Here is a 12,440-nt window from a genome sequence, read left to right on the forward strand (position 1 = left end):
CACGTGGTATCATTGTGTTAGCGTTATTGGCAAAAATATTTAATACCATTTGGTATCAATTCAATACCAAACAAAGGAGGTTATTAAGAATTGACGGCGTCACACTTGTATTCCTGTCATCGCGCTTTGTACTTAAAATATGGACGCCATTATATAATATTTGTTAAACAAATAAATAAAATGTTTTAATACAATTTGAGTGCGTAAAAATCTGTTCATTGTAAAATTTAATTTTACAATAGCGGGAACCATTGACGTTGTCTTAGCGTTCGAAGCCATCAATACAACTTCCAACGGATGAACCAAATAATGTGTGGTATGGAAGAAGAGTAATTTACCACAGACAGAATGTTTGTCATTACACAAAAATACACGCATTGGGAAAAGTACAGCTAAAAAGCAGGATTGTCGAGCTTGGTTAATGTGGTAATTGTATCATAGATGCGTTTTCGCAATTAATACGATTCAAATACAACATACCAACGCACGACATTTCTGTCTGGTTTGGCAGAAATTTGGTACGAAAAGTAAAAGGATGCCCTTCAACTAAGTTCATATTGAGTAAATTTTTAACAGAATCCATGGTTGTGGGTATCCAAAACTTAGCACATTTTACATCCTTCACCATAGGATCAATGCGTTTATAACGCCCGCAAATATTGATCTGCCAAGCCTTGAAGGATATGTATCCTTGATCGTTAAATCGATCTAGGCACGTCTGTCTGTACAAATCACGACAGCGGCCGAACGAATAAAGACATCCGCTTCAAATTTTGCACAGATACTTCTTTTTGATGTATGTCGTCGGGAATTGCAAATGGGCCATATCGGTTTAGATGTGGTTATAGCTCCCATATAAAACGATCTCCAACTAAGAAATTCGCACGATTTGACTGAAATTCGCACGTAGTGTTATATTTTGAGTTCCAACAACCGTTTCAAGTTCAGTTCAAAAGGTCTATAATCTGATGTAACTTCCCTTCAAAGCGATCTGCTGATTAGCCTTTAGTCTGGTGATATTAGCCGATTAGTCTGGTGATATTAAATTAAACTTTTGAAACTTTTAAATGAACCCATACAAAAATTTTTGAACTTCTAAACAACATTTGTATAGCTTTCATTATTGCGCGGCTTTCGCATCTAACAGACACCGGTACTTTGGTGGGGACACAATACCAGACATTAACCGGCTTAGGGCCGTGATATGGAAAGAAATTAGGGATTTTGTAAGTAGCACGGAACTCCTAGCTTAGGTCCATAGTGGTGGGGATGGGATTAATATCCGCACCCTCTTTTCAACCTAACCTAACCTATTTTTTATTAAGCTTTAGGCCATTAGTTGAAGGTGTTACCTTCTAAATGGCAAAATTAGTTCGCTACCCATCCTGTGTATGGAAGTAAAAAGCTTTATAACTTCAAATTCAGTTTTATTGATCGCAGTTTATATTCAGGCAACATCCAAGGTCACACATCATCTGTAAAGGGGGATATATTGTTGAAGCTCAGCGGACAATGGCTATGCAAGATCTGTTGGCAATTTCCATGGTGTAAATAGGGGAAGTGGCGTTTGTCCTCACTGTTAAGCCTACAAAAAAGTAAGGGGAAAAGTTTATTTATTATTGTTAGAATATTTAATTTTAGTTTTACTTTTTAAATCTAGGATTTCTTATTTCAAAAACTCTTACGTGAATATATATTTGAGAAGCTTAAACAGAATGCCCCCATTTGGTTGTGTATCATCGTCCAAGTGAGCTGCACAGTAAGCCTTTAAAATACAGGCCTGTCCATCGAAGCCAATGCTATGATTTAAGGTTGTAACATATAACTTAATGGTTTGACCGATGAGCATGGGTTCCAGGAAGATGTATCTCAAATTCATTTAATTTCAGATGACATAAAATACAATCCTTTAGAACTATCTTCATCTACTAAATATAATATTCCATTGAGGAACAACGAGCCACTCTCATATGAGTGAATGCGGTCCTATTCCAAATTAAGCTCAATGATAAAGGACCTCCATCTCATAGAGACGAAGGCGTAGTGGCTATGAGTTTTAAGCCCGCTATCCAATTGCAATTCTCCCTCTTGCGTGATTAAGATGTAACTTCTTAGGAATGTTTGCAAAAAGTCTTTTGAGTTAAATCTTCCTGGACCCAATTTGCAAATCCAAGGGGAAAATTTCACAAGTCAACCAGCCTAGGACACATGGGAGCTGCTTTATTTAAATCGCATTCGAAAGCAATGAAACATAAGACGCCGATAAGCTTTAAATTACAATCACACCAGCAAATCCGTTTATATGGGAGCTATACCAGGCTAATGACCGATTAGGCAACAATTATTTAAAAGACAGACGGAAGACATAGAACTTAGAAATGATTCTTTGTCAATTGGAGATAGACCTCTTTTGGCCTTAAGCCTAGTACAGACTGCATTCACAGCGAAAATGCCTATTAAATTATTTCGAAATCCGAAGGACTCTTTCCATTTTCAGACAAAAGCAAAAGTCAAACAACAACAGCAGAGTTGATTTGGACCATTTCGTAAGCATTTCCAATTAACATTGTGCGAAATTTATCTTGATGCAGCGACATGTCACTACTATTTTGCTCATAGAACTCAGTACCACTTGTCACCATTTTTTTAATGCGTTTTGACAGTTGTTCCTGAGAAAAGTCGTAGTCTGCACTAGGCTTTACAAACAAATGTAAACATGCTGTAGACCACTGCATGGTCGAGGATATAAATAGTATCAAAATGCTACTTTTCGCGTGTGATTAATCCAAATGGACAACTCTTTGACAAATGTTTTGTCAAAGAGCAAGCTTAGCCGGCTATCTTGATTTCTTTAGATACCCGCTCCCATTGTAGTAGCCAAGTCAATTTGTGTGCTGCTTTTCCCTTGCCATCGAGAAGACTTACTTTTGCATTAAATCACCCAATACCTCGTAGGTATCACGACGGAAGGGCCTTACTTTCCTATCGTTTTCAATTGGATAATTGCAACGGAAGCCATAGCCATGGGCCCATATCGTTGGCTTAGGAATTATGTTGTTCTTCACATTGACCCGAAACTGTGGAAGGAAGAGTGAGAAACAGAGAGAGAGAGTCAGTTGTTGCAGACAGTTTTAATACGACACCCTGATTTGTTTTTATTTGTTTGCATGCATATGTGTGTGTGTGTGTGTGTGTGTGCATGCACTTGAATATACTACCCACAATCATGCGACTGGTCTCCAAGAAATCTAAATATCGTTTGCCCCGCTTCAATGTCTGGCTGACTGCTGAGCTGTCTGACTCTGCCTTGAGCGTTGAGCTGCGCAATGCTGTTTTGCTGACATCCAGATGACTTCCGTTGACGGAAATAAATGCAATTTCCTTATCCGTATCACTTGAGCCTGATGCCTGTCCCGCCACCGACAAGGAAGCTCTGGCTAAATTTGTTGTGGAGTGCGTAAAGAACAGAACGACACAAAGACCAAAGGCAACTACACGACCAAATGACATTTTAGTGCAACACGACATTCTCCATTCACTGCACTGTTACCAATGTCGATGAACGCTTCTCGATTTGTGCCCAGCAATTTGTACTATTCACACAACAGAAATCAAACTGTAACTGTTTCATTGGAACTTTTGGGGTTTTTGGAAAACTCTGAGCTAGCAGCTGACAAGCATTTCGAATGGCTGGCTTGGCAGGAGAAAGTTTCCCTTGGACCTTCATTGAAAGCCATTGCCGTAGATGTTGTTGTTGTTGTTGTTGCAGAAATCAATTCAAAAAGAAAAAAACTCGCGACATTCATTAGAACGAAATGCATGTGCCCTACTATGGCTTGTCTGCTTTAGAAAGTGTTAATTGATTGATTATGGCCACAGTTTCAGGCGTTTTGAGAGTCAACCTGCAGGCCCTTTTATTACATAAATGCCACACTCGCCCTGTGAAATAAAACAATGCACCACAATGTTGGCCATTAAGCAACAGAGGAGAATATCAAAAACCACAAGGAATGACATTTTGTAGTGATGGTGATGTCCTCACTACAGTTTGTGACATGTAAATATTCCTCAATTGCTTTTTTTTCTTTAAGGAAATGTCTTATCATTCCGGGGAATTATGCCTCACCATTCAGGAAAATGAATCAATCGCTGCAACAAAAAACATGCATTGGATTGATAGATAGCTTGTAGACAAAGAGTCGAACTTAGCAAGTAAAACTGCAAATTGCAAATTTTGCCCATGAACATTCCACTAAGGAACAGGGGCCAACTTCTCACATATCAATGAGTGCAGTCCTATTTAAGTTTAAGCTCAATGATAAGGGGCCTCCTTTTTATAGCCGATTCGGAACGGCGTGCCGCAGTGCGACACCCCTTTGGAGAGAAGTTTTACATGGCATAGTACCTCACAAATGTTTGCCAGCATTAGGTGGGGAAAACCACCGCTGAACATTTTTTTCTGATGGTCTCGCCAGGATTCGAACCCAGGCGTTCAGCATCATAGGCGAACATGCTAACCTTTGCGCTACGGTGGTTAGCCTGGTTAGCAAGTACTAAGTAATATTATCTTTATTCATCAATTCATAATAAAACAAGTAAAAACATGTTAAGTTCGGCCATGCCGAACATTGGATACCCACCACCATGGATAAATTAACCATCCTCTTTCATAACAACTCCACCACCAAATCCATGGTAATATGCAATTGGAGGCTGGTGTGGATCATATTTCATTCAGGTCCCGAGAACTCTTATACATGTCACAGTTTCAGCGAAGTCGGGCAACAAATCCACTTTTTATTGGATTAAGACCCTAAACTGGAAGATCGGTCTACATGGCAGCTATATCTAAGTAAAACCCGATCTGCCCCATATGATGGTCGAGTGGCGAGAGGCTTAATAGAAGACAATGAGTCAAATTTCAGAGAAATCGGGATTAAGACCCTTAATCGATAGATCGGTCAATATGGCAGTTATATCTGAATAAAGACCGATCTGAACCATATTTGAGTTGGATATCGGGAGGCTTTAATCAACTCACGATTTCAAATTTCAGAGAAATCGGATAATAATTGCTGCATTTATGGGCTTACGACCCTTAATCGGCTGACCGGTCTATATGGCAGCTATATCTAAATATAGTCCAATCTATGACGGAAGGCTTAAAAGAACTCACTGCTTAAATTTCCAACAAAATTGGGTTATAAATGCAGCTTTTGTGGGCTCAAGACCCTTAATCGGCAGATCGCTCTATATGGTAGCAATAACTGAATATAGACCGATCTGAACCATATTTGAATCGGTTATCGGGAGGCTTTAAACAACTCACTATATCAAATTTTACCGAAATCGTATAATAATTGCGGAGGTTATGGGCTTAAAACCCTTAATCAGCAGATCGGTCTACATGACAGCTATATCTAAATATGGTCCGATCTGAACCAGTGCTTTGGAATCGACCAGAGTCGAGGTTTTGACGCCTGAGTCGGAGGGTGGTTCTAAGTCGGGGCAAGCGTGCTTTACTTCGAACCAAACTTCGACTCCGGTTTAATACCCCGACTCCGACTTAGACTCGAGGAGTCGGGGTACGGACTGCGGAGTCGAATGTCAGACCCCGATGGCCTGATCTTAACCATATTTAAGTCGAATGTCTGGAGGCCTAAAACAACTCACTGTTTAAAATTTTAGAGAAATCGGATAATAATTGCGGCTTTTATGGCCTTAAGACCTTCAATCGGCAGATCGGTCGATTTAACAGCTATATCTAAACATGGTCCGATTTGAACCATATTTACGTGTGACGATGGAAGGCTTAAAATAACTCACTATTGCAAGTTTCAGCGAAATCGGGTTATAAATGCAGCTTTTATGCGCTCAAGACCCTTAATCAGCAGATCGGTCCATATGACAGCTATATCTAAATACCATATTTAAGTCGGGTGTCGGGAGGCCTATAACAACTCACTGGTATCAATTTCATCGAAATCGCATAATAAATGCACCTTTTTCGGGCTTAAGACCCTAAACCGGTATATCGGTCTATGTCACAGCTATATCTATATATAGTCCGATTTGGCCCATTGAAGAACTTAACCTGCGTATTCAAGAAATTAATATCTCAATTTTAAAGACTGTGATATCGTTAAATTGTCTTAGAATTTAACGACGATCAGAAGTATTGTATATATACTTTATAGGTCGGAACTCCTGATGGAATCTCATTCCCAAGCGGCCAGGAAGAGGTCGACGATCAGGACATCGCAATACCTACAAATGTGGCCTTAACGGATAACCTCATCAGAGACATCGTAGACGAGGAGAAGATAGCATGGGTGATCCGCACTTTCCGGCCATTTAATTCGGCCGGTCCTGACGGAATTATCCCGGCACTGCTGCAGGAATCCCTTGTAGTCACCATGCCATGGCTTCAGCAGATCTTCAGGGCCAGCCTGGCATGGTCCTACATACCGAGGGCATGGAGGGAAGTCAAGGTGGGCTTTATCCCCAAGGCGGGAAGAATAAACCACAGTGCGACGAAGGATTATAGGCCTATTAGTCTGTAAATAGATTTGCGGAAAACACTGGAAAGACTGATTGACTTGAAGGTGAGAGGGGGACTGACGCCGGAGAACTTCAGTGGGGCACAACACGAATACCTCAAAGGCAGGTCGGTGGAGACGGCCCTCCACGAGGTCTTCCAGGAGGTCGAGACGTCTCTCCGACAGATGAATTACATTTTGGCGGCCTTCTTGGATATTGAGGAGATTGGGGCGATAGTCGCCGCACTGGACCGCACGGGGATTCACCCTTAAATCTTCCAATGGACAAATAATATGCTTTATGGCAGGATTATTAATACAAACCTGGGAGAATGTGTGGTCAGAAGGAAGTGACCAGAGGAACACCGCAAGAAGGGGTGTTCTCTCCGATAATGTGGAACCTCGTGATTAATGAAATCCTGATGAATTTCGGTGGGAGCGGCACGAGGATTATCGCTTATGCGCACGACGTCGTGCTGCTGGTCCGCGGCAAGTTTCTGTCGACGATCAGCGAGAGCATAAAAGGGTCACTGAAGAGGTTGTCGCGTTTGGCTACCAGAAATGGGTTGAGGACCAACCCAGCGAACACGGAGCTGGTGTTCTTTACGCGTATATATAAGATACCGGAGTTCAGACTCCCATTGTCTGGGGCTTATATCAATTAATAATCTTATCTGGGCGACATGGGAGAAATGAGGCTCAAGAATTCCAACAGGGACTTGGTTTTTATGGTGCCTTTTTAGGAGGTAAGTTTAGGTGTAAGTTTTAGCATTACAATACTTAGCTTACCAAATTTTAATTAAACTGGATGGAAGTTACTACTTCTAGGGGTTCAAGTAGTGAAAATAGATGATCAATTTATATAGGCAAACGAACAAATTAGTTTTCTTCAATGGAAAGGCGTGGCAAGATCGGCTTAAAATATCAAGCAGATCTTCACACCTTACGCGGTCGCAGGTCAATATTTCGAAGTGTTGCAAATACAATGGCGCGACTAGTATATTCCCCCTTACAATGATGGTGGGTATAAATATTAAAAATTACCAGCGTATTTCAGACCAAATTTCGTCGCCGATTTTTTACCAAGACTTCCAAAATGTGGTGTCAGACGCTTCATATCCTTTAGTTTGAAAAACAAATGCCAATATCAACTTACGTGAATAACAACTTGAGCAGCTTGAACAACATGCCTTTTCCCACATCCCTATCCGAAGCCAAATGGGCTGTACAAAATGATTTGAGTAAACATGCGGAGCCATCCAAGCCGTGCCTGCAAACACACAAAATATAAGAACTAAGCCAAGCGCGATTAACACTGAGAAGAAGTTAACACACAACACCTACCCATCCAGCACATCAGACAAGCCCTGAAACACATCTCTCTTGTAGAAGGGACGCAGCCTGTCCGCTTTGTCGGGAAATGGAAAATTAGCACGAAAACCATAGCCATAGGCCCACAAGGTATTCACCTTAAGGATGTTGTTCTTCACATTACAACGCCACTGTGTTAATTAAGAAAAGGCAGGGCCAAGGACAAATTATTCTCTGCGAGATTCGCAATCAAACATTTCAAGCCAACTCACCGAAATGCGAGCTCCCTTGGTAAAATCCAAATAACGTCGACTTCTCTTTAGCACCGGCAAATCACTGGTATTTGTATCGTTCATTGGCAGTGCCTGTCCTCGAACGCATGAAGACAAGGAAATGGCCGCACAGATCATTGTCATTAGCAGCAGCAGCGTGCAGGGGGAGGCCATTGGAAGACTTTTTCTCCAATGGCAACGCCAAAGCCAACGGATCCAATTAATAGTTTTAATATTTAATCAAACTCTTGCACTTCAGCGCACCCAAAAGTGAATGCCAAGCGAGGTGGAGGCAGTGGTCATCTAATCAGTAAAGCCAACAAAGGAGGCCCTGCCTCTCCATGCACAAGGATTTTGTATCTCTTGCCGCTTTGCTTTGTTTCCCTATCGTAAGAAAAAAAAACCCAGAAACTGTACAGCAAGCACTCGAAGACGTTGTAATTCAAATTAATGTTGTTGCCTCTGATGATGCTGTAGTTGTTGCTGCTGCTTCAGATGTTGTGTTTATGATTCGCTTTCGTCCTTGCTGGCCCACTGCCTTCAGGCAGTCACTGCAGTTAATCTACAATGTAAAGTAATTAATTATGCACTTTTTAATAAGGACCTTGCATTTCCGCTGTCATTCGGCTGCTTGCCTGCCTGCCTGCCTGCCAATCTGTCAACCTGCCTTTGTAAAGTTGATTTCTTTTTTAAGCTGTTCGTAGCCGCGACCCAGCAATGAGTTTGGCCCGTGATGGTATGGGTCACCAAAGTATTGAAGCGATTCTGGTGTGGTCAGAAGACTTGCAACGGTATGAATGGAATGTGGTCAGCCTTATGCCAGCCAACGATCCAGTCTGCCAGTACGAGTATTGAGAATAATGTCAACCGTGATGGCGGTCTGGTCGAGTACTTTTTCTTGATTTTGTTTATCTTTCGTCATTTGTCTTCATTCGTTATTTATATTGACCAAGACCAAGAGTGTGTCAACATGTCATCATGATTGTCACATCACAGTTAATTCTTGTTAAGGCAGCTACAAACAAATGTTGTTAACCGCATCAAAGGAGAAGCTGCAGGTGCAGGAGGAGGCAAGTAGATAATGTTGATTATTGCCCAATTGCCGAATATGGTCCAGTACAGTTTGTCGCTTAACCAACAGCCAGTTTTCGTAGCTGTTACTCTTCTTTGTTTGTCCTAGACAATGGGTTGATAATTGCTGAAGCAAACATGGATCGATTGAGCCAAATATGATAGCTGTAGACTAGGAATCTATGTGAGATACGGGAACTATTTCATGATTAATTCATATGAAATAGTAGCTTCGACATCCAAAGAAAAGTTGTCAATCACATTATAAGAGAGCGACCCTACAAAGTATATATTCTCTTACGATAGGACCTAAATTGTGTCTACTACAGCCTTAAAGGGCCATATCGGATGAAAGAGATATGTCGGAGCTATATCTAAATCTGGACCGATTTTGTACACGTCTTGGGACGATAAATCAAATGTCTCGTGCTAAATTTTGTGAAAGTCGGACAAAAACTGAGGCTTCTACAGCCATATCGGATGAAAGATATATATGGGAGCTATATTTACATCTGATCCGATGTTAATGAAATTTTGCACACCTATAAGAAGGTCAAATAAAACATCTCATCCAAATTTTTGTAAAGGTCGAACCAAAACTGTGGCTTCTATAGCCTAAAAGGCCATATCGGTTAACAGATATATATGGGAGCTATATTTATGTCTGGACCGATTTTGACGAAATTTTCCACACATACGAGGATGTCAAATAAAACACCTCATGCTAAATTTTGTAATGATCGGACCAAAATGGTGGCTTCTACAGCCTTAAAAGGCCATATCGGATGAAAGATATATATGGGAGCTATATCTAAATATGAACCGAGAGAGACTTGTGCAAAATTTCATGACAATCGGACAACAAATGCGACCTGTACCTTGATCACAAGAATATATGGGCAGACAGACGGACATTGAATCAGGCAGTGATTCTAACCCGATCAGTATACTTATCAATGGGTCTAGGACTTCTTCTTCTTCTTATCGTTGCAAACAAATGCTCAAAGTTGTAATACCCTGTACCACAGTGGGGGTGTAGGGTCTTCAGAGACTTGAAGGTGAGGGAGGATCTGACGTCGGAAAACCCCAGGCATTCCTCAAGAGCACAACGTGACCTCTACGAAAAGGTGCGAGAAGTCACGACCACCGGAAGAAACTCCTGTGCGATTCAGAGTGGTGACTGACAGTTGGAGAGGCGAAGGTGTACGAGATAGCAGCCTTCCTGAATATTGAGGGGACAGTCACCACTCTGAACCGCACAGGAGTCCACAAGAGTTTCTTCCGGTGGTGCTACGTGACAGGATTATCAACGCGGACCTGGGTGATGGTGTGTTCCAAAGGCGGGTGATAAGGGGAACGCTTTAGGGAAGGGTGTTCTTGCCGATTCTCTGGAACCTAGAGGTAAAAGAATTCCTGTTTGATCTCAACAGGGATGGCGTGAAAATAATCGCAATGTTGGATATACAAAATATCACGGTCCTTATTTAGAGCTGTGCCGTCAAGATTGCGCTTTGACTTTGGGAATTTGGCATGCTGAAAGAGACAGAATATGGTCGAGGTTCCCTTCTGGATACTATAGATACGGTGGACAGACTGAGGAGGGTTTTACACTACCTGGTACCGAGACCAATTTGGAAAAGAATTTCGATATTCAATTTCCAGGGTGGGAGGAGTAGGCAACGCCAACTGTGTTTGAAGAGAATGATACCTCTGCCCTTATAGATGCCTTCAAGATGGACACAGGGACTGGATTGCGGCTATACACACAAAATCGGTATGTCGTTGAGACTGCCGGACGATTGTGAGTTCTTTCAGTCAGAGCCCTGTGCCATAACGATAGCCACAGAAGAAAAGAAGGTATTTACAGTCATCGAAATCAGGATATACCGCGGCCCTCAAACCCTTGGGTTCTAGGACAGTGAGCAACAAGTGTGCGTGCGAATCCCTGAATATACTCCGGTTTCACGACATAGTGGTAACAAGTATTAGCGCATACTCTCTGGTAATATCTTCTTGTGTACATTTCTCACTTTTTCATTTCCTTTTCACCATAGGACAGAGTGGCCACCGAGTGAACTCATTTTTACTGGTGAGTTACCCATTCCAACTAAATAGCTGTTTTCTAAAAAATCAATTTTTGATTTTGACATTTGGCATGAAAACGGAAGTCAAGTCAAGTCATTCGTCACAGCGATTTGGTTCAAACCTTCAAGTTTCCTTGGGATAACATTTGGGTTAGGATATAGCGCAAAGCTTCACTCAGACTCATATAATTTTAGTCCATGGTAAACCTCCAGCGTTACCGTTGTGACCCTAAAGGGTCTTTTGACCCTTTTTAATTTGTGCTTTGAGGTAGGTATTAAGATCGTTCAATGTGGAACGTTTTCACATAACTTTCCACTCAGTAAATAACTTGGTACGACAAAAGAATTTTTTGTTATAGATTTTTTTAAAAATTATTTTAATGGACTTTCACTGTCAAAACTGTAGTTAATACCCAGCTTTAGTTGTTATTTGTTTACACTTCTTGTGCCTTGTAACGACATAGTGTTGTCTGTTACGTTTCACCGTCAAATCTACTGACATGTTTGTATTCGATTCCCTCGAAACAAATCTGCAGGACTTATTGGAAACAGGCTTTGAATCAGATGTCACATTTGATTCACAGCCAAGAAATGTTGACCAACAAAAATGACAATTTTTCAAGTTTTTTGTCTGTAAGGGCGAAGATCATTAAATTTTACAATTTCTGTTTGTATCTCTTTCGAGACGAGCTCAATAATCGGAGATGCAAATGGAAAAGGAAAGCCAAAGATAGCAACACACCCCAACCACTATGGGACGCGTTTCGTCTTTGGTTAGAAGACTTTTCAGCCATATTAGGTGTGATGGCTTCAAGGGCCGTGCGTTGGTATGTTGTATTTGAATCGTATTAAACGCTAAAAAGGCATGTATGATACAATTACCATATTAACCACGCTCGACAACCCTGTATATTAGCTGTACTTTTCCCAATGCATGTATTTTTGTGTAATGACAGACATACTTTCTGTGAATTACCTTCTTCCGTACTGCACATGATTTTGTGCGTCTGTTGGAAGTTGTATTGATGGCTTCAAACGCTAAGACAGCAGCAATGGTTCTCGCTGTTGCTCCGTGTGCCCAGGTTCGAATCCTGGCCGGATCCGAATTTTTCGGATCTGCTCCAAAGATTGCCATCGTCAGTATTCAAATTTGCAATGAACAT

General features: G+C 41.3%; 1 protein-coding gene across 1 annotated transcript; it reads right to left on the minus strand.

Annotated features, from left to right (window-relative positions):
* Positions 1 to 1,464: 1,464 nt before the first annotated feature.
* Positions 1,465 to 8,260, minus strand: LOC106088879 (uncharacterized). The gene is made up of 7 exons (XM_059361806.1): positions 8,123 to 8,260; positions 7,884 to 8,041; positions 7,696 to 7,809; positions 3,223 to 3,433; positions 2,926 to 3,077; positions 1,686 to 1,799; positions 1,465 to 1,585 (listed from the first exon to the last, which is right to left on the minus strand). The coding sequence occupies exons 1-7, from the start codon at positions 8,258 to 8,260 to the stop codon at positions 1,465 to 1,467; spliced, it is 1,008 nt and encodes a 335-aa protein (XP_059217789.1).
* Between the last annotated feature and the right edge of the window lie 4,180 nt (positions 8,261 to 12,440).

Source organism: Stomoxys calcitrans, chromosome 2 (genome assembly GCF_963082655.1).
Source record: "Stomoxys calcitrans chromosome 2, idStoCalc2.1, whole genome shotgun sequence".
Classification (NCBI taxonomy): domain Eukaryota; kingdom Metazoa; phylum Arthropoda; class Insecta; order Diptera; family Muscidae; genus Stomoxys; species Stomoxys calcitrans.

What these genes read in the sequence shown, in the direction of transcription:
- LOC106088879 (XM_059361806.1), bottom strand. Translation starts at nt 8,260, where the DNA reads ATGATCTGTGCGGCCATTTCCTTGTCTTCATGCGTTCGAGGACAGGCA. An exon ending in CCAAGGGAGCTCGCATTTCG is followed by an intron (nt 8,042 to 8,122) that starts GTGAGTTGGCTT and finishes TAATTAACACAG; the next exon opens with TGGCGTTGTAATGTGAAGAA. An exon ending in TTGGGTGATTTAATGCAAAA is followed by an intron (nt 1,800 to 2,925) that starts GTAAGTCTTCTC and finishes CTTAAATCATAG; the next exon opens with CATTGGCTTCGATGGACAGG.